Below are 23642 nucleotides of genomic sequence, written 5' to 3' on the forward strand. Positions count from 1 at the left end.
GCTATTTACCTCCAAAACATCCTAACAGGCCAAGTTACATGTTAACATAGGACACTTCTTTGACATCACCTTCACAATTCTTGAATCCATTGAACTTGTGAGTTTTTGGAGATTTTCTGCTTGTATTTCTTTGCGTGAAGTCAGAATTGCCTCCCAGAGCTGCTGTTTTGGTGTGAACTGCCTCCCACCATCATAGATCTTTTGCTTGATGATACTCCAAAAGGTTCTCTATAGGGTTGAGGTCAGGGGAAGATGGTGGCCACACCATGAGTTTATCTCCTTTTATGCCCATAGCAGCCAATGACTCAGAGGTATTCTTTGCAGCATTAGATGGTGCGTTGTCATGCATGAAGAAGATTTTGCTCCTGAAGGCACGTTTCTCCTTTTTATACCATGGAAGAAAGTTGTCAGTCAGAAACTTTATGTACTTTGCAGAGGTCATTTTCACACCTTTAGGAACCTTAAAGGGCCCTACCAGCTGTTTCCCCATGATTCTGGCCCAAAACATGACTCCTCCACTCCTTGCTGACGTCGCAGCCTTGTTGGGACATGGTGGCCATCCACTACTCCATTCATCTGGACCATCCACAGTTGCTCGACACTCATCAGTAAACAAGACTGTGGGAAAATTAGTCTTCATGTATGTCTGGGCCCACTGCAACTGTTTCTGCTAGTGAACACTGTTTAGGGGTGGCCGAATAGTAGGTTTATGCACCACAGCAAGCCTTTGAAGGATCCTACACCTTGAAGTTCGAGGGACTCCAGAGGCACCAGCAGCTTCAAATATCTGTTTGCTGGTTTGTAATGGCTTTTTAACAGCTGCTTTCTTAATCCGATGAACTTGACTGGCAAAAACCTTCCTCATTCTGCCTTTATCAGCACGAACACGTCTGTGCTCAGATTCAGCCACAAATCTCTTCACAGTATGATGATCACGCTTAAGTTTTCGGGAAATATCTATTGTTTTCATCCCTTGACCAAGGCATTGCACTATTTGATGCTTTTCAGCAACAGAGAGATCCTTTTTATTTCCCATATTGCTTGAAACCTGTGACCTGATTAATAATGTGGAACATCATTTTTAAAGTAGTTTTCCTTTAATTAGAATCACTTGGAAAACTAATTATCACATGTGTTTCAGGTTGATTTCAGTGATCCATTGAGCCCTGAGACACAATACCATCCACGAGTTTATTTGAAAAACAAAACAATTAAATCTTTACGACACTTAAATCCAATTTGCATAATAATTTGGAACACAGTGTAGAACGCCAAGTCGCTTTCCTCTCTGAAAGCGTCTGGTCGGGTTCTCTCTTTCTCTGGTCATAAACTCCTCGAATTCTGGGTGAGGAGCGAAAAACTTGGAAGGTGGTTTAGCCCGTCTAAACGAAACCGCCTGATCTGCGGGTTCCGTAGAGGACTCCTTGATGCCACAGGTTAGATTTATCGCTCCAATGAGATTCTGAACCATATCCCTCATGGTCGCGATTTGGTTCGAATGCAGCTCCGAAATATCCTCCGAGGGCGCATCAGAGAACGCCTCGCCTGACTCAGGGGAGGAGGGCCGTGGGGAAGCCAACCACAGAGAAGGACCGTGGGGCGAGATGGACCGGGAAGAGGACTCAGACCGGCGTTCCCGTCTGGATCTCTTGCGGCCTATAACGGAAGGCTCGGACGGGGCCTCCTGCGACCCGATGGCTACTGCGGGGGTCTGCAGGGGCAACCTACCAAGCACGGACACAAGAGTTTGAGACACCCGTGTTAGATCCGCTACGGATTGTGACAGAGAGGAAGCCCAGGCTGGGGTGGAGGCTTCGCTCTCGGGCGGAACAGTAGGGAGGTCCTGGGCGGTGGGAATAATGGGGCTGCTGCAGGCCTGACAGAGGGGAGAAGTAGAGGCAGAAGTAGAAGGATGAGAGTGACCTCCCTTGGAATTAGACATAGCGAACAAACCCCTGAGAAATGCCAGAAGGTTAGGGGACAGAAGGGCAGAGGAGAGTGTCAGACTGCAGAGCAGAGCTACTCACGGCAGGTGATGCGCTTCAGTGATCCTTAAAGCGGTGCAGGCAGACGGTGCAGGCAGAAGGAGCAGACCTCTGGAACTCTCCTGTCCGGGACCAGCTGTGCATGGGCTGAGGCGACCGCAAGTGAGGAGGATGCCGGGATTCGCGCACTTGGGGGGCATAAGGTGTTCCTGGCGCGAAAATACGGAGGTGGTGGGCACTGGGCAGAGCTAATTGCCTGGCCAGGAGCACCAATATGGTGCCGGGGGCGGAGCTTGCTGAGACAGATGGGCGGGAGAAAAGCCCGCCCGAGAATGCAGGAAGTGGGCGGAGTCACGGCCGGGAGTAGGCCCCGGGAGAAGCCGGGACCTAAATTAGAAGCTGGCGGCCGCCGGAGAGGGCCGCGGGACCGGAAACGGTGCGGCTGCCGGAGAAAACGGCGAGGCTGCCTGTAGGGGCCGCGCCGCACGGAACAAAGATACGGCCGCAGACAAGGCAGTGCCGCTGACTGTAAAGGTGCGGCCGCCGAGCATGGGGAAGCGGCGTAGCTGCCGCGCAAACCGCCAGGTCAGGGGGAAAGTGCAGCCGCAGAAACGGCAGCGCGGCTGCCATAGGGTGCCGCATAGAGCAAAAATGCGGTCGCAGTGTGGAAAAACTTCCCAATAAAGAGACGCCCAACGATCGCCCCTGTAACAGGGAAACCGCATGGACCCCCCATGACTGTCTTTGAGAAGAGACCAAAGGATAGGGGGATGGGTGGGAAGGGAATACTCACCTAAACATCCCACGCAGTCCATTACTAACCTGAAGCCGTGGAAGGTATTAGACTTTCGTGGAGCTGGTGACGGACGTCCTCATCTCCTCCAACCGACAGGCTCTGGTGGGCGAGTGGGTGAGGGACGGAGCCAGGACCGGACTTCTGAGCACGCTTGTGTGCTAGGCTCTTGGTCCTGGAGAGGGATCTATGAGGATACGGGGTGGCAGTACACACCGTACTCATAGTCCGTATTGTGGGACTACAGGTGTGACTGTTCATCCTGTATCTCTCCGGTAAACCTGAAAGAAAACGACGCACATTGAGGTAGATAAGGGTCTAATGAAAGACCCGTGTCCACCTCCTACTGACACTAAGCTAAACTGAAGAGTATAATGCCAGTCGGTGGGGTGTACACTGCAGAGGAGGAGCTAACTTTTTTATTTGCATAGTGTCAGCATACACCTATGGTTCCTGTGTCCCCCAATGAGAGGCGATAAAGAAATGATTTTTTTTTTACTCTGACTGCAACTTGCCGACGTATAACTATTTTAGAGCCAAGATTGGTTATAAGGTGTAGGCCATACGGAGATATTTTTTTAAAGCGCTACTGATTTAAAGATCCAGTCAGTGGGAAGACCAGCAACCTGATGGCTTGATACCATCAAGATAATGGTAGAGAAGACGCTGGCAGACCTAACTAGGCTTACACAAGATAATCTTCTTACAGATCTTTCATCCATCAAGTCACCATGGCTCGAGATCGATCCGAAGGCCGATGGGGAAAAAAAGTCTGTGGGACTGAATGCACCTTAATGCATTGCAATGACAGCAGCTGCAGATTGACAGTTAAACTAAACTCAATGGCGATACAAAAAACCTTTGCATTTTCCTAGCCTGTAAAAAAATAAGATTGCAGAAAGGTTACAGTCAGTGTCTAATTGCATTGCAAGCTATTATTATGTCCAGAATAAGCAAAAGAGGTGGCACTCACCGTCCGTGTAAAACATTCTTTTATTTCATATCCTTAAAGCAGCGTGCAGAGAGAATGCTTTGGACACTTCATGGAACAACGGTCATTTTGTGGTCTGCGCTTCAATGGGTACTGTGCTCAGGGTTTGCAGTGCAGACAGCGTGAAATGGCTGTTGTCCCATGAAGTGTCTCTCGCTGCAATGTTAATGGTATGAAACAAAAGAATGTTTTACGCGGATGGTGAGTGCCAACTCTTTCCCTTATTCTGGACATACAGTGGGGCAAAAAAGTATTTAGTCAGTCAGCAATAGTGCAAGTTCCACCACTTAAAAAGATGAGAGGCGTCTGTAATTTACATCATAGGTAGACCTCAACTATGGGAGACAAACTGAGAAAAAAAGAATCCAGAAAATCACATTGCCTGTTTTTTTATCATTTTATTTGCATATTATGGTGGAAAATAAGTATTTGGTCAGAAACAAACAATCAAGATTTCTGGCTCTCACAGACCTGTAACTTCTTCTTTAAGAGTCTCCTCTTTCCTCCACTCATTACCTGTAGTAATGGCACCTGTTTAAACTTGTTATCAGTATAAAAAGACACCTGTGCACACCCTCAAACAGTCTGACTCCAAACTCCACTATGGTGAAGACCAAAGAGCTGTCAAAGGACACCAGAAACAAAATTGTAGCCCTGCACCAGGCTGGGAAGACTGAATCTGCAATAGCCAACCAGCTTGGAGTGAAGAAATCAACAGAGGGAGCAATAATTAGAAAATGGAAGACATTCAAGACCACTGATAATCTCCCTCGATCTGGGGCTCCACGCAAAATCCCACCCCGTGGGGTCAGAATGATCACAAGAACGGTGAGCAAAAATCCCAGAACCACGCGGGGGGACCTAGTGAATGAACTGCAGAGAGCTGGGACCAATGTAACAAGGCCTACCATAAGTAACACACTACGCCACCATGGACTCAGATCCTGCAGTGCCAGACGTGTCCCACTGCTTAAGCCAGTACATGTCCGGGCCCATCTGAAGTTTGCTAGAGAGCATTTGGATGATCCAGAGGAGTTTTTGGAGAATGTCCTATGGTCTGATGAAACCAAACTGGAACTGTTTGGTAGAAATACAACTTGTCGTGTTTGGAGGAAAAATAATACTGAGTTGCATCCATCCAACACCATACCTACTGTAAAGCATGGTGGTGGAAACATCATGCTTTGGGGCTGTTTCTCTGCAAAGGGGCCAGGACGACTGATCCGGGTACATGAAAAAATGAATGGGGCCATGTATCGTGAGATTTTGAGTGCAAACCTCCTTCCATCAGCAAGGGCATTGAAGATGAAACGTGGCTGGGTATTTCAACATGACAATGATCCAAAGCACACCGCCAGGGCAACGAAGGAGTGGCTTCGTAAGAAGCATTTCAAGGTCCTGGAGTGGCCTAGCCAGTCTCCAGATCTCAACCCTATAGAAAACCTTTGGAGGGAGTTGAAAGTCCGTGTTGCCAAGCGAAAAGCCAAAAACATCACTGCTCTAGAGGAGATCTGCATGGAGGAATGGGCCAACATACCAACAACAGTGTGTGGCAACCTTGTGAAGACTTACAGAAAACATTTGACCTCTGTCATTGCCAACAAAGGATATATTACAAAGTATTGAGATGAAATTTTGTTTCTGACCAAATACTTATTTTCCACCATAATATGCAAATAAAATGATAAAAAAAAACAGACAATGTGATTTTCTGGATTTTTTTTTCTCAGTTTGTCTCCCATAGTTGAGGTCTACCTATGCTGTAAATTACAGATGCCTCTCATCTTTTTAAGTGGTGGAACTTGCACTATTGCTGACTGACTAAATACTTTTTTGCCCCACTGTATGTATAACCTTTCTTCTGGTGTGCACCAGAGCTCCTCTTTTGACCAGGGTTTTTGTGCTGTATCCTGAAGCATAATCAAGTGGCAGCTTTACAGGGTTTTGGTGCCGATTTTCTCCTCTACAATTTATTATTATAACGCCATTTATTTCCATGGCGCTTCACATGCGAAACGGGATATACAAAAAACAAACTATGATAACAAAATCGTATATGACCTGGTACCAAAAGTCCCATAAGTGTAGTCTACCTGAGACGGTCACAAATAACTGCAATGGTGACATGTTGATAGAAATGAGATCACCTCCGTAGTCAGTGATTGACGGAAATGGTTTTGTCAATACACCAGGTGGGGACCAGGGAACGGTTGGCACGGTCGCTGGGGCGAAACGGTAAGGGGGGTATTATTCATTTTTGCGACTTTATAACATTTTCAACTGTTTTTAAAATAATGTATCAAGAACTGATCGACCTGATATTTGTAAGAAGCCAGGAAAGACTCTACGCTTATTTTCTGCAGAATATTACAGTAAAAATTGTGACAAAATACACAGTGGAAAAAAATATACTATGTCTAAGCTTCCAAACAAAAGACAACCCAATGTGGATTACTGGCCCAGTCTTCTATAATCTAGAAAATATGACATTTCTCAATCTTGCTGGTTAATTTAATTTTACATATGTTTTACCGCCCATTGCACTTGTTTAACCATGTGTCCGTGGGATGGCAAATGCAAAGATATGCGCTAAACACAGCAGTCAGCAACATGAGTAATGTACCATACTGTGACCCGGTCACCATATAAGACTGTGTCTTACTTACATATGAAGAACTATTTTAGAAGCACATATAATTTGTTTAGAAACCCTGACAAGTTTTACAGGCCTGGAATATATTACTTTTTTTTCTCTTGCTGGTGTAACATATAAGCTATAGATTCACTGGTAAAATATAACACTTCCAGCTATTGCTATATAATTTCCAAAGAATATTTCATATAAATAAAAAAATATCTCATCTGTGGGTCAAAAGTGCTTGTAATTGAATAGATCATCTTAGTATAAAATCAAAACATTTTCTAAATATTTTACATTCCATTCTATGGCCAGCACATGAAAATGAAAGATGAATGTGAGTTGCTGTTATTATAAAATAGACTTCATCACAAATATGAAGCGATATAAGAGGGAAAACAGATTACATGATAACAAAATAGTCTTCAGGAAAGTCAGAAAAGTTGTGTGTGATCCGAGAAAAGTCAGAAACACTGTATTCTTTCCAACAAACTGCGGATCCAGAAATTAATAAAGCAACATGCTGGAAATCCACTACTAAAATGTATAAATTAACAGTATATGTGAACAGAAGAAACTTTGTAATATATTACTAGAGAAATATGCCACTTCCTGCAACCCAGCCTACTGAATTCATTATACAATTTGGAAAAAAAAAAGCTCAAACCGATCTTTGTAAAAGCAAGACACCCTGTCAGCACAGTGAGGCGTCAGGTTACACCTCCGGTTATACTCTTTGAAACGGAGAGGGAGAAGCAGAGTAAGAAAGCACTAAGGCCCAGATTCATTTAGACTGGCATTTGAAATGCGTGCACCCCTTAATGAATTTGGTGCATCATATGAGTGGCATCCACTTTGTGCACCTCAGCAGAAGTCTTACTCTACTCAGACACTGGAGTAACATTTCTAGAGTAAGAAACACTGTCGCTTTCCATGAATTTGATGGGCAAACAGAACCACGTCCAATGTCCTTCACAGCTCAGCCCATTCTGTAGGAGCTGTTGAATCTGGCATGAAAATGCCAATCGGCACAAACGTTTCATGAGTCGTTTCAAAGTGTTTATGTTAGTGTATTGGGCCCTAAGAGGCAGACAAGACAGACTGCAATTGGAGTGTGACTTCAATTATCCCAGATCTGTATTAACAGCCATGCAGCTCAGTACTCTCCTTAATGCTGCTGCCTTTGAACATGTGCTAGACAGAGGAAAAAAGCTAAATTGCTCTGTTTGTGTGTATATGAGACATGAAAGCAGCTATCTTTAGTTTTCAGTTCTTTCTGAGCTAGTGTATGGAGATACACTAGCTTGGAGAGAACTGAAAACTAAAGATAGAGCCTGCAGAGGTGAAAGATGATGAAAAATGGAGGATACAAGTCATCTAATATCTGGAAATTGTCTTATTTCTCATGTACACACATGCCAGCTTAAACTGAAAAGTTACTTGTAGTAACAGGTGTGGTCTAACACCTCAAGAGAATGCTGCATCTCAGCTGTCCTGAAGCTTTCCGTCTAGAGACCAAATAGATTGCAAACTATAAATTGTTTAGGCTTCTGATTTATGAGGGGAACGTTAAAAAACAAACAAACAGTAAAAAAAAAACCACAACATAAAAATCTATCCAGATTTGTGAGAAAATACTTGCGGCACTTGGCCACAAATGATCTGGCAGCATCGTCTTCACAGCCAGTCTTACTAATATAGAAGGAACCTGCATTACGAGTTGTCTTTCCTCATATAAGGTTGTATTCCATGGAGTAAACTATATGGGAGACATTCTGACCTATTTGTGCTAAGATACTGGTTTTAACACCTACATCATTATCTCTGAAAGTACACACATTATACTACTAAAAAGAAAGCATGGTTCATATGATGGGCTATTTCTCACCAGTCTCTGATTTAATCGCTTATTTTCTTCTTCTTTTTGTTGCAATGTCTAAAAACAAGAAAAGAGAAAAAGAGAAACTATTACATGCATTACCAAACAGTTATTCTTTTTGCTCTAGAAAATATGCAGCCTGCCACATTTTAAAGGGGTTGTCCACCAAAGGGCAAACTTTTAGGAAGCAGTGCAGCATGCCGAATATGAATAGTGTGGAGTATAAAGTTAACTTGGAATTTTTCCTTTATATAAATAAAACAAACAAAAAAAACCCAACAGACAGCGCTATCTGAGTGTACTAATAACCAATCTGATAGGGCAAAAAATTATTTATGAATGGAGTCTAACCTTATCGAGCTGTGCAAGACACAGGGCACAGCTCCTCATAGAACTTACACTGACGTAGCTTTATCACATGCAGCCAGTCTCACTGTCTCCTGGTTATCCTCCAAAGAAGACCCCAAGGGCATTTATACGAGATCAAATATAATGAATATGTTTGGCACAGCAGATGAATTCATAAGAAAAAGCACATCCAGCGGCAGACACAAGACGAAGGCTTTAGGAGCCAAAACGCATGGTATGTATATCATTCACATTAAAGTGCATCCTATGTGTTCTAAAATGGGAAGCCATCATCTGAATTTTGGAACTCAAATTTGTCTGAAATAGTTGTGGCACCATGTCACATTTGCAGGGCCTAAGGTGCCTAAACATCAGAAACCCCCCACAAGTGAGCCCATTTTGGAAACTACTCCCCTCAAGAATTTTTATCTAGGAGTATGGGAGCATTTTTAACCCACAGGCACTACACAAAATTTGATAACATTAGGTCGTCATATTGAAATGTTTTGTTTACTTCACAAAAACGTTGTCTTGGAACCTGTCCCCTCCCCCCCAGGGCGTTTTTAAGTAAAAGAGCCACCTTCTACAGCACTAAGGCTGCATTCTGTGAAGGTGGCTCTTATGTTTTTGCTACCTAATAACTCTGAAATATTCACTTTCATAAATTGCGTGCCATACCTCCCAGCCGTCAATCATCCCCTCAGTGCCTCGGGCGCCGCCTCATCTGTTTGTATTCACGTCACCAGCGCCTGCGCTGTGCCCTGGAACTCACATCAGCTGATCTCCTGATTTCGCGCCTGCGTGTGGCGGATGCAGCGTTAGAGTGATCACAAGCTGCAGACAAGTCATATAACGCTAAAGGAAAGAGGCGGAGGGAGATGGGGACAGCCGCAGAGACTAACTGCACATGTGCCAGATTCCCAGCCCCGCAGTGTGAATAAATCATAACACTGCGGGGCGGGATCTCGGGCCTCCGCTACACGCAGGCGCGATATCAGGAGATCAGCTGATGCGAGTTCCAGGGCAGCGCGCACAGTGCAAGCCCAAAAAATAAGAGCACAGCGCAGGCGCCGGTGATGTGAGGAAACACAGAGGAGGCAGCGCCCGATGCATGAAGAGGATGATTGACAGACTGGAGGCGGCTGAGTCCGGGGGAAAAAACGTACCCCCGGACTCAATACAGGCGCGCAATTTATAAAAGTGAATATTTCTGTGTTATTAGGGAGCAAAAACACAAAAGCCACCGTCACAGAATGCAGCCTTAGTGCTGCAGAAGGTGGCTCTTTTACTTAAAAATGCCCTGGGGGGTGACAGGTTCCCTTTAACCCCAAATTTTTCACTTTTGCAAGAAGTAACACCAAAAGGTGGATCTCCCAGTTTGTTACCCACTTTATTATGTGCCTGGCGATACCCCCCACATGGAGTCAAAAAGTTCTGTTTTGACAAACGGCAGTTCTCGAAACAGAAGGAGCAATATTTGGAATAGATTTGGACACAAATATATCTCTATTTGGAATAGATAGTCATATTTGCAGAGCCTGTGGCTCAAGAACAACAGAAAACCCCTATAAATGTATTTTTGTAAATTATACCCTCTAATGTATTTATCTATGGGAGTAGCGAGTTTGATTCCAACAATTTTTTTCACAGTTTTTCCACTGTCTCTTCTATAAATCATTTTTTGTATGTGCTTTGAAAAAAACCCCTCAAATTGTATTCCTCTAGGTTTTCAGTGTTCAGATATACATCCAACATGGCACCAATCTGAGTACTGGATACACAGCTGTGCCTATAATAATAGATGGCGCTCCATTTGATTTTTAGGGTAATACTGAAGGAATTCCAGGACCCATTCAAACAGTTGTCCCATAATTGTGTATAAAGTAGCAAAAAAAACCCAAAAACCTTAAACCTAACCTTTTCTGCAGTGAAGAGCAAAATGTTCAAAATATGGAGGAAAATGCAGCCAACTATGTGGCAAACCTAAGTTTGTTCCAAAGTTGAAAGAACATCAGCAAAGCTAGAATGACAGGTTCATCTTTCAATGAGACTGGTCGCACATCTCTATGGGTTCCGTCAATTCCTATATAAGGGACTAACGTGCCAATAGACGTGGTACACTATAGCAGGTTCCCGCCACCAAGATAGGAACCGCTATGTGTGCAAAACAACCAGTCACCTACAGAATTCTAAAAGTATTGTCTGATACAGGAAGTTCGGCAACAACCACGCTGTAAAGCACATAGTGTACAAGTATGGAAAAGCCTCATTATTAGAGATCATGCAATAAAATGATCATGTCCATATCACCAACATAAATAATATATACTGTAAGTTATATAAATGGAAAGTTTTGTGAAGCAAGATATAGCCGTAAAAACAGTCAAACCAAGATGAATGGTCAAAAATATTTGTGAGTGACAAAGTCCTGGAATGTATGGTCAGATGACCTGGCTTTCAAGAACATTTGTGGGGTCCACATCCTGGAGTATAGAAAGGTTGGCATGTGGACGAGAATTTGTCATAATAATTGTTAGGTAAGTGATGATTGCGGCACGGAATTAATCGTGAAATGGGGTAAAATGTGTTTAACTGATGAAAATATTCTCTTCATTACTTGTCCCATAAAAATTACTCTATTTGGGCTGACTAACCATAAATACAAATATAAATTATAAAAAAAAAAAAAAAAAAAAAGACCATTTCACACAATTAGTTGTAATTCCTGGTAATGTAATAACTGGAAGTTGTGTGGTAGGTCTCAAAACGGAGTGACACAAAGGCCTGGTTGTGGTTGGCACATGGGGCAATAATACCGGGAATCACTCCTTCTACTATGCTTCCTACAAACCCAGAAACTTTTTGGGGGATAATTTTGGGTGGGCGTGGCAGAGACGGGTAGAATAAAATGTCGCTCTGCAAGTCTCCGGACATCTTCGGACTCGAAGACTGCTTCCTGTGCTGCTACGTCAAAAAGGAGACACTCAACAATTTTATCCTGGAACTGGAGAAACGTGAGTGCTCCTTGAGCAGATGAAGATGTTGTAGGGAACAATCTGGATGAGGTAGATTGCTACTTTTATACCAGGCCCTGGTCTTTTGCTTTACCAGAAGCACCTGGTCTGACAGGCCAACGCCTCGCATGAATTTATTACAGTCTGTGATGCAGACCGGTTTTTGCGCGTCTCTGATGGGGCCCCTGTCTCCAACCATCACAGTGGCATCCGCATGCAGCATGGTCACCATGTACAAGTCTTTCCTGTCACTCTACTTCACTGGAAAAAGTAGGTCACTTGCACGTGAGAATGACGCCCCTTTCTCCAAACGTCTGGAACCAACTGTGACGGAAAACCTACTTGTTTTTCCTGACTGACCCATAGGCCCCTGTATTTGCGGCATGGAGGGATTCAAATAGGGAGGTAGGGAGTAATAATTATCGGTGCACACCTGGTATCCTTGAAGTAAAAAAGTCATTAGCTCCCAAACACTTTTACATGTGATGACAATTGTTTGGGGGCAGTTTAGTGGATTTGTTTGGCGGTTCCTACAGTCATAAATTAGAAAGGTGCACGTGTACCATTGTGCTCTTGCACATTTTATTTAATTTTACACCGCATTTTGGCCCGCTTGGAGGGAATGAATTGGCGGAATGACAGATGGCCCTTGAAACTCATGAGGGACTCGTTGACTGCAAAATTTTGCTCAGGGGGATATGAATTTAAAAATTAATGCTTTAGGAGGGAAACTAGAGGTCTTAATTTATTAAGGCAATCACAGCTGGGGTCATTTATTGTGGGGGGGGGGCTTGGGAATTATCACTAAAAAGAAAAAATCTTATTAGGGTTTCATAATGTGCTCAGGTAATGACAGCTGCAAATACAGAGGTACTGTGGACAGATTTTGCTGCGCAATAGAAACGGAGAGTGTTTTTTTTTTTTCTTTTATTAAACCCATGTTGAGGTTAAGGCCCCAAAATTTACTTATTTCAGAGACATTTGTGGAGATCCATGAATGGGAAGTGGGTTTTTATGAAATATATTTTCGAGCATAAAAATTTGCTTGGTGGACAATTAACTGTAGGACTTCTGGGGTAACAAAACGTTGACAAATTCAAAGGGGGTAAAATTGGTGACACCTACTTTTATTCCAGGGGTGGCTACTAATGGGGGAAAATTGTATGGAAAATGCATTGCTGGGATACCACTATGGAGTGGGGACGGCAGAACTTGGCCCTGCCTCTGACGATTCAGCAGTGATGGCTGACTCTGCTCCGCTACCATCGTAGCTTGGAGGAAGGAGCCATCGTCACTGGCTGAAATCTGTCCTGCTTGAGAAGCATATTCGGTATCAGTCCTAGAACTGCCAGAGTAAAGCTGGGTGTAAGCTTGCTCTGTGGGGAACATTCTTTGGGCCATTATTTTATTTTAGATGAATGACAAACATAAAAAAAAAAAAAAATTAAGCTAAGCCTACTACACAAGCACACAACAGTTAGAAACAGATACTTACTCTCTCTAGCAGCATAATCTTCTGTTTCTCCTCCGACAACATAACATCACTTTAAAAAGAAATGTGCCGTAACACGGTTACAAATTTGCCATAGAAAATACATCAAAAGTCAAAGCCAATAGCTAAAAGCAGAAATTAGGCAAGCAATGGTGCCATCTTCTAAAGTGATGTCACAAGATCAGTCAATAACCAACCACCACTGTCACTTTCGAAAATCAAAAGCTTAAAAGGGAAACTGCCAGCTACAGCAAACTCTGTACACATACAGTGGCATGTAATAGTTTGGGCACCCCTGGTCAAAATTACTGTTATTGTGAACCATTAAGCAAGTTGAAGATGAAATGATCTCTAAATGGTGTGCTGCCTCCATTTTTTTGGATTCCTATATATATATTTCTATATTTTTTTTTGCCTAAAATACAAAGGAAATGTGTCATCTTTAATTTAACAACTTTTAGAGATCATTTCATCTCTAACTTGCTTAACTGTTCACAATAACAGTAATTTTGACCAGGGGTGCTAAAACTTGTACATGCCACTGTAGACGCTTCACACACAGGCTGTATAATGAGCGGTGACTTACGGTTTTCCCCCAGATGACTGGAGGAGAGTGGCTGCAAGGAGAGTAAAACACTTTTCTCCCTGCCGTCACTCTTTCAGTAAGCCTGGCAGACATGATTTAAACAATATTTTCCTGCAGAAAACCACTATATCGGCAGGTAAATAGTATTTTTGTAGAGGACTGGTTTCCTTTAAAGGGGTAGTTTAGGATTGTTGAAATAAAACAACTAAAGGCAGGAAATGTCATAAAAATGTAGCCGCAAAATTCCACTTGGCTGTGGCACTGTTGCTGTAATGGACTCGCCAGTCACATTGGCTTGTCCTGCAGTGATGACCTGCTGACCATGGACATGTGAACGCCGCGCCATGTGTGCATGGTGGTCTTGTCATCACTGCAGGTCAAGACCAATAAGTTATATTTTTACACCAAGAGAGTTTCTTACCCATAGTAACTTTTTTTTTTAATCCTGGCTAATAATACAATATAATGCAAGTAGATAGTCTAATACAGTGAGTGAAAAAAATAAAGCTCTCACACAGTGATTAACCTTTGTAAGGTCTTTGGTATACAGCTCAGTAGGTTACCACTAACACAAATGCGGAAAGCTTTAACAGGGTATTTCCATGGATTTGCCATAAATGTATAGTATTGTAGATGTATGTCCCACCAATGAAACATTCATTTTTGTTGAGAAAGGGTCCCCGTTAAAAGCTGCTGTAAGTGGAGAGATGATCCGAGTTCCCCAGTCTCCACTGACAGCAGTGTGCATCAAGGTCTAATTGATGTGGGACCCATGTATACTATTCATTTAGAGAATATCCTGTACATTAAATGTTACCACTAGTGATGAGCGAACGTGCTTGGATAACATCTTATCTGAGCATGATCGGGTGTTTTTTGTGGCTGCATAATTTGGGGCAGTTAGACAGCCTCGACTCATGCGAGGATTGCCTGTTTGTTTAGACAGCCTCAACGCATGAGGATTGTGTAACAGGCAATCCTTGCATGTGTTGAGGCTGTCTACCTGCCCCAAATTATGCAGCTGCAGAGACTCAAACAAAATATACGAGCACGCTCTGATATGACGTTATCCCAGCATGTTCGCCCATCTTTAGTAACCACTCTTTTAATCCATATAAACAGTTTAGCCAAACACAGAGAGGGCACTTACTGCACAGCAGTCATACTGATTTCTAAAGTGGGCTCCATTCTATCTTCATCTTCACATAAAAGTTCAGGCACGAAGGCTCCACTAGGCTCAGAGACAGGAACCGTGTGAGTCGAAGACATGAAACTCTTTAGCTTGCAAACATCCTCATCGAGTTTCTTCTTTTCTTCAAGTAAACGTGCTCGGTCTTCGGATAGTGTTTCAATTAAATCTGCAGAAAAACACAGAAGACATGGGTGAGAGAATGTTTTTTGTACCCCCCTCAGTGTACAGTACGTAATCGCAAACAGCTACATGAATGTGCCATGAGCCTAGCAATAGGGTTGTTTACATTCATGTACATATATGCCCTATGAAGTAACCAATCTTAGGGCTTCCTATCACCATGTTCTACATGACAATTCAGGTTACCGATCAGTAGTGTGCAAGAAAATGAAGCAACGCACCGCTCCAAATTTTACTGTATGTTTATTAATTCAAGGAACGTAACACATATATTTCATTGTTTTTAGTCTTGACCTAAACATGAAACTGTATCATCTCACAAATCACCAGAAAGAATAATCTGCCCCATAATTACCATCCTAAATTTCTTCTCCAACCTAAAACCCATATTTCTTGTCAAACTAATACTACCTAAAGGACTTATCCACTTTCAAGAAAACTTTGTACTGTGCTATAATCTTTCTCCGCTCCTGATGTCTGGCACTGTCATCATGTCAGCAGTCAGTCAGTGAACTCAGAAGCTCTGCACAGGGCACTCCATCAACAATGGCTGAGCCTCAGTTCAGTGATCGGATGTCAGCCGTGCTGTCAATGTGACGTCAGTGACAAAGCCAATGCCAGACACCGGCGGAGACTCGTCGGTGGACCAGAGGACAGCCAGTACAGTGTTATTTGTTTTTATTCTAAACTGGGCTAAGGAACGAAGATTTTCTTGACTGGGGACAACCCCTTTAATGATGAGTTCACCGCAAGTATGAACAGCCTTCGTCCACATTCACTGTGAAGGTCATCCATAGTTAGATCACCTGGTTCTCTGATGCAATCTCTAGAAATCTTACCATTAGTTTGACAATACGGCACAATACATGGCACACTCCGTAATACAACTATTACCATTGTAAGGTCATACAAATCTATGCTGTAATTGTTGGGGAGGGTGGATTTCACAACAGTTACATAGATCAGACTAAGAAATATATTATTCCCAAAAAAACTCCTAAATGTCTTGTCCCTGAATATATTCATTATTATTACAAAGGTTTCTTCCCTTTCAAGTGACAGTTGGAAATGGCAGACATAACAACTCCTTATTACAGATAAAGCACAACAGCAGCAGACAATTTGTTGGAAGAGCTATGCATTTTGTAGTAATCTACACTGCTCAAAAAAATAAAGGGAACATTAATATCCCACATCCTAGATATCACTGAAGGAAACATTCCAGTTGTAAATCTTTATTCATTACATAGTGGAATATGTTGAGAATAAAACTTAAAAATCACAGAGGTCTGGAGTTGGAATGATGCTCAAAATAAAGTGGAAAATGAAGTTACAGGCTGATCCAACTTCAGTGCAAATGCCTCAAGACAAGGAAATAATGCTCAGTAGTGTGTGTGGCCTCCACGTGCCTGTATGATCTCCCTACAACGCCTGGGCATGCTCCTGATGAGTCGGTGGATGGTCTCCTGGGTGATCTCCTCCCAGGCCTGGACTAAAGCATCCGCCAACTCCTGGACAGTCTGTGGTGCAACGTGACGTTGGTGGATGGTGCGAGACATGATGTACCAGATGTGTTCAATCGGATTCAGGTCTGGGGAACGGGCAGGCCAGTCGATAGCTTTAATGCCTTCATCTTGCAGGAACTGCTGACACTCCAGCCACATGAGGTCTGGCTACCTCTGGCAAGCACAGGGAGGGCTCCAAAGAAATGCCACCCCACACCATAATTGACCCACTGCCAAATCGATCATGCTGAAGGATGTTGCAGGTAGCAGATCGCTCTCCACACAGTCTCCAGACTCTGTCACGTGTTCAACGTGAACCTGCCTTCATCTGTGAAGAGCACAGGGCGCCAGTGGCGAATTTGCCAATCTTGGTGTTCTGTGGCAAATGCCAAGCGTCCTGCACGGTGTTGGGCTGTGAGCACAACCCCATCTGTGGACGTCGGGCACTCAGACCATCCTCATGGAGTCGGTTTCTAACCGTTTTTGCAGACACATGCACATTTGTGGACTGCTGGAAGTCATTTTGCAGGGCTCTGGCAGTGCTCCTCCTATCCCTCCTTGCACAAAGGCTGAGGCAGCGGTCCTGCTGCTAGGTTGTTGCCCTCCTCCTACTGCCCCGTCCACGTCTCCTGGTAGCACCTCCAGCCTCTGGACACTAAGCTGACAGACACAGACAGCAAACCTTCTTGCCACAGCACACATTGATGTGCCATCCTGGATGAGCTGCAATAACCTGAGCCACTTGTGTGGGTTGTAGAGTCCGTCTCATGCTCCCACGAGTGTGAAAGCACAACGAACATTCAAAAGTGACCAAAACATCAGCCAGAAAGCATTGGTACTGAGATGTGGTATGTGGTCCCCACCTGCAGAACCACTCCTTTATTGAGCATGTCTTGATAATTGCCAATAATTTCTATCTGTTGTCTTTTCCATTTGCACAACAGCATGTGAAATTGATTGTCAAACAGTGTTGCTTCCTAAGTGGACAGTTTGATTTCACCGAAGTTTGATTTACTTGGAGCTATAGTCTGTTGTTTAAGTGCTCCCTTTATTTTTTTGAGCAGCATTGAAAAAAACCTTCTGCTTGTGTTTGGGATAAACAGGTAAAAAGGGCACAGAAATCCCTGGGTTTTATATTCTAGCGCAATCCCAGCTTCCCGTTTAAAATCAGCCATGTCATCATAATGTCTGACTTTGACAATGTCTCTGATAGGCTTCTCAATAATGAAACACCAGGCAGAAAGTATATCTGTGGTATTCCAAGAATGTAATGGGTGCAAATGCAAATCTGCATAGTCCGGTGTTCTGCTGGCCACCAGGCTGCTTGTTGCATGTGAAGTAAAATAGAAGATATGACCCCCCCCCGTTTCAGCTGGTTGATATCATATGGTTTGGCCAACTAAAATGTTTAAGATTTCTTTCCTGACAAGGCTCCACTAAGTTACACCCCTTTTCTAGTGACTTTTAAATTGGTCTAGTGAGGAAGAAAAAAAAATGCTAAAAGACAAAATCTTGGAGTAAGGCAAGCACACCATCTTTATGGGGCAGAATTTTGGCACGTTTAGATTAACTCCTGCATTGTCACAACCCCACCTATATATACCATGACACTGCAGGCTTATCCTGAAGAGCAGGGCAATCTTTGAGATCACATGCCGTCTTGTGATAAAAATCTTCACGTTTTCTCCCAAATATGTAAGGGCAATTCTAGTCTTCTCCAGTGTGGTCACTTACCTTTATCTCGTTCCTGCTGCTGTGTAATACTCTTCAGCTTCTCACTCAGTTCATTAATTATATTTTCTTTTTTAAGTCTCTCCCTTGTTAAAACGGTGTTAAAGTTTGTCTATCGGGAAAAGAAGAAATGTAGTAAGAAAACTAATCATTTACAGTATATTTCACAGAGCTAACGATCATACTGTCTTGTTAATTATGCGAGTATCGAGAAACAGAAAAATACACCACACATCTAGCCATCAATCCACTAATATGTATGATGACGGGAGGTAGTTTGATCATTGTGCACATTCTGTTACTACAGACCTAGGAGCTCAGTATATGGTGAGGATAGGTTTGCCCTGAGCACACCGCCTGGGACTTAATAGAAAGCATTCCATGCTTTTAGAAAATATTCTTTATAGAAGAAAGGAATGATATCAAGGAAAAGACAAAATAGCCCTGCTTACCCCTGCAATCCCACGCAGCTCCAGCACGACTTCTCAGGGCGGTCCAATCTGTCACCTGACTGCTGCAGCCAATCACTGATCTCATGCTCATGTATGCACATGCAGTTGTCACCACTTTGTGTAGTGACTAGCAGCATGATCTACATTTCATAATTGCAGGACTAGTCAGCAAGACCAGCGGGGCCACCAGAGCATTGACAATGGCTTTACCAGGGGAGTTATTTATCTATATTACCTGCCTTTTCTAAGTCCCGGACAGGGTCATTCCATGTCAAGTGAACCAATGATTTTTGCCTCCATATTTTTAATTCTTTTGAGATTTTGTTATTTGGTAATAGTGTGTCAGAGAATGCAAAATGTGAAGGAAAAAAAAATTTCTAGATTTTTATTTTTTTTATTGATTTTCAAAGTTCAGAAAAAGTGCGAAATTCGGTGTTGCCTGCCTTAACATTTCTCCTCATAACTCAGGCTAGAAAAAAGATAGACAAACAAAATAAACACCAGTTTACCCAGAACTGTACAGGCTTTGACCAGATATGTCACAAGAGTATCTTTGTTAATATTTTACCCATGCGAATGCAAAAGTTTAAAACGCATTTCTGAAAAAAAAACGTTTAATTTAGAAATTTCAAAAACTGCACTGTTTTTCTCACACAGCAATGGCTGCTACTTCTCAAAGAACAGCATTTTATAATATATGCTGTTGCAATCCTTTTGAAAAAACTGGACACACAACAAGAAAAAAATCTTAGGCCGGTACAAGATTGGATGTTTCATATAAATCCATCAATCAATGCAGGCATGAAAATTTGTGACAGTTGTAGAAAGCAACTGGCAAAAGAGAAAAATACTCTGCAGGCAGAAAATTTTGAAGAACCTGTAACTTCCAACACAGAGGATTTTTTAAAACCTGATTTGACAGTAGAGTATTTGAATAAGTCACTTTCTAACATTGAAGAATCACCCATTGCAAAAAAAAAAAAAAGAATCCATTATCCAGGTTATTGCCAAAAAAAATTAGAAAAAGTTACAAAAAAATTGACCCTTGAGCTGGCAGGTGAAACAGTAGAAGGTGAAGGAAAAAAATGACACTGATTCAGAGATCATTCTGCAGCTTAAAGATAAATTTAAATCCACCCACAGCAGAAACGAACAGTTCATGATACTGACTACACTACCGAAGAGTTGGACATGCAAAAGAATAGAAAATGAATTTAACGTTAGCAATAGAATGGCTAGAAAAGCCAAATCTCTAGTTTAACAAAACGTTTTCATGTCTTGCCCTGATCCTAAACCAGGCAAAACATTAGATGAAGCTATAGTGGGTAAAGTGAAAGATTTTTACAATAGTGATGAAGTAAGCCGAATTATGCCTGGCAAGAAAGATTGTGTGTCTATAAAAGTGAACGGTAAGAAAACTCCTGTCCAGAAGAGGCTGGTTCTTACCAATTTGAAAGAAACCTATGAACTTTTTAAAGAAAAAAAAATTCCACTTCTGCCAAAATAGGATTTTTAAAATTTGCTGACCTGCGACCGAAGAATTGTGTCCTGGCTGGTGGTAGTGGTACACACTCAGTATGCGTATGTACAATACACCAGAACACTAAGCTCATGATTGAAGGGGGTAAGCTGAAAGATATTCAGATTGGCGAGTCCAACCTTGGCGATTACAAAGTATGTCTATCTCAAATATTGTGTCCAGAAAAGAGTTGGAGTTGTTACCTCAATATTTGCAAAAAATGTCGTTCAGTATTGGCTCTCAAAGAAAAAATATTAAATTATTTTGAAGAGGCTATGGTAGATAATATAACTTATACAGTGGATATCTGTTGACAGATGTACTTTTGACACGGTTTTTAAAAGTGCAGAACTTTTTGTAGAATGTTTTTGTGAACAGCTGATAGTCCTTAAGAAACACTCATTTATAGCTCGCCAACAGTCAACTACAATCACCTCAAAGAAAGCATCAAACCAAATGAGGCAGTAATAAGCTTAGACTTTTCAGAGAACTATTCCTTTGTTGTTCAAGATGAAGCACAGTCATTTCACTGGAACAATGAACAAGCAACTGTGCACCCTTTTGCGATCTATTACAATGAGAATGGAGAAATAAAGTACTAAAGTGTAGTTATGATATCTGAGTGCTTACTTCATGATTCAATAGCTGCTCATTTGTTAAAAAAAAAAAAATTGATTTCAGTGATAAAAACAGATATCATACCAAGTTTGAGCAAGGTATGCTACTTCTCGGATGGCTCTTCTGCACAGTATAAAAACAGGAAAAACTTTATAAACGTATGCCATCACAAGAAAGACTTTGGAGTGGAAGCTGAATGGCACTTTTTTGCCACTGCTCATGGCAAAGGTGTATGTGATGGTTTAGGAGGCACCGTGAAACTCCTTACAGCCCGGGCTAGCCTCCAGAGGCCATATTCAGACCAAATCTTAACACCCATGCAACTTTTCAAATGGAGTGAGAAAAATATTCTTAACATCCAGTTCATGTTTTGTACAAACCAGGACTACAAAGAGGAGGAGAGTTTGTTAAAGCATCGGTTACAGGAAGCAGAACGCATCAAAGGGACTCAGCAATACCGGACTGTCATCCCATGTAGGGAAACAGAAATAAAAACAAGGATTTTTTCATTCAACAAATACAGTGACGTCCATGAAGTGGTAGAAGGCGGCACAAGATGGGCAATGGATGACATAACTGGTTATGTGACCTGTGAATATGATCGGCGCTGGCAGCTACTATACTCTCCAAAAATTGTGAAAATGAAGACGTAGAAGTGACTTTTCTGCACCTTCTGGTCCAGCGCCATCCGTTGTGTATCCAAGAAAACCAGACATTTTAAAACTTAACAAAAATCAGATATTAACTCAGGTGGAGCCCAACACCATGACAGGCCGCACATACTCTTGACACAAAAGGAAATGGCCATTGCTAGTAAGCGCTTATGGAAAAGATGACATTTCACCCACTAGAAGGGACACATTGATGATGAAAGGCCAGTGTAAAAACCTACTATTAATTGTTTGATTAGTTCATATTTTATAGAACGAGGATTTAACTACTGTACTATTCTTCATAAACACTTCAGAAATGACATGTTTAGTGATGAATTGTTATATGTATAAATAGGTGGTAAAAATATTGGTTCTTTTAATCTTGTTTTTAACATATAATTAGGATGAGACTTTGGAAAATCACACTTGAGGATATGATCACCTTTTTTCTTTTGGTTTGTTCAATGTATTCAGGTTGAAAATTCTGAGCAAGTTGTGTTATGATGATTAAGATGTATTTATTCTGGCACTTCGGGATTTGTTTTTTTGTGTTTCTTTATTGTTACATATAAATGTTGAGTTCAATACGTTGCAATTTGAAAAGAATAAAGGAATAAACTCACACAAACGTAAAATCAGATGATTCAAGGCTTAAGAAAAAAAATACAAATTTGAATCCCTGTACAAATATAAACAAGAACACAAGTAACGCACATGCATTTTTTCACCATTTTAAAACATACGTTTTTTTCACAATTGCGCATCAAAATTATGAATTTGATTTCTCAAAAACAAAAATGTAAAGAAACATAGTCCTATGATATATCAAATGAAAGCCATTACCACTCTGAGAAAAATGATGCCTCTCCCATCTTGGTATCTTAATTCTAGCCCAAGATATGATAAAAAATGTAAAGCCATACCAGGCCAAAATTTGCTCTTTTTCACAACTTTAGACGTCTGTAAAAAATTAACTGATGAAGAAAAAAAATTCAAAACTTTTAATTTGTACTTACCGTATTTTTCCGACTAGAAGACGCACTTTTTTTCCTCCAAATTTGGGAGGAAAGTGTGGGTGCGTCTTATAGTACGGATATAGCATGTGGGGAGGGGGGCAGCAGCGAGTGGGATCGCAATGATATCCCACTTCAGAATGTCCCCGCTGCCGGAATCAGCTACTGGGGAAACCACATGGCCCCGCTGATTAAGTGCAGTGAATATTCATTAGCGGCTCCCAGCCCACCGATCAGCTGAGCGGTGAGCGGGGAGCAGCAAATGAATACTGCACTTAAGCAGCGACACACAGTTTCCCCAGCACTGATTCTGGGGAGAATCTGTGTGTCCGGGGGAGGAGGCAGCAGCAGCAGGGGCCAGGAGATCGCTGCATACCTGCCTGTGCTGGACGCTGAGCTGTCTGTGGTGCACAAGGAGGACCTGTGTGATGTCAGAAGTGGGCGGGCTGGAGCATCACATGGCAGCTCAGAGCCCTCCCTCTTCTGACATCATAGGTCCTTCAGACTCCCACCTAGAATCTGCAGCTTCCTCTTATGTCCTGCGCGTGCGCTGTGGAGAGGCAACAAGAGAGAGGGCTCTGTGTGTGCAGCCATGGGATGCTCCAGCTTTTACCTCACCACAGGCTGGCTCCCACAATTAAGAGGTTAGTCTTTACAAAACACAATACAGCACTCTGCCACTCCTTTGGTGAACTATAACTCCCAGCATGTCATAGGATCTGCAGGACATGCTGGGAGTTATAGTTCTCCCATGGGATTTTAAAGCAGCACTCCAGTGTTATTTTGCAGTGCTGGAGTGGTGCTTTCACTATAAGCCCTGTGCCCCCATTCTTATACTCACCCTCCAGTGTCTTCATATAGTACTTTACAGACACCACACTGGTCCCGCAGCTTCCAACATAATAACGTACTATTATATATAATAACACCACATATAATAGTATGTTATTTATGTTATTAAATATTTTACCACATTTTTTTTGCTTCAAATATTTTTTTCCCTATTTTCCACCTCTAAAACCTGGGTGCGCCTTATAGTCCGGTGCGTCCTAT

General features: G+C 42.3%; 1 protein-coding gene across 2 annotated transcripts in view; it reads right to left on the reverse strand.

Annotated features, from left to right (window-relative positions):
- Positions 1–23642, reverse strand: part of RB1CC1 (RB1 inducible coiled-coil 1) — a 183276-nt gene that overhangs the window by 52020 nt on the left and 107614 nt on the right. For both annotated transcript variants that reach the window (XM_077270491.1, XM_077270490.1), the window contains exons 16-19: positions 18338–18446; positions 14877–15084; positions 13144–13192; positions 8296–8343 (exon numbers count right to left, since the gene is read on the reverse strand). In XM_077270491.1, coding sequence (XP_077126606.1) covers positions 8296–8343; positions 13144–13192; positions 14877–15084; positions 18338–18446 — 414 coding nt within the window. The remainder of the gene's footprint in view (positions 1–8295; positions 8344–13143; positions 13193–14876; positions 15085–18337; positions 18447–23642) is intronic.

The sequence above is a fragment of the Ranitomeya variabilis genome, chromosome 6 (genome assembly GCF_051348905.1).
Source record: "Ranitomeya variabilis isolate aRanVar5 chromosome 6, aRanVar5.hap1, whole genome shotgun sequence".
In the NCBI taxonomy this organism is placed as follows: Eukaryota; Metazoa; Chordata; class Amphibia; order Anura; family Dendrobatidae; genus Ranitomeya; species Ranitomeya variabilis.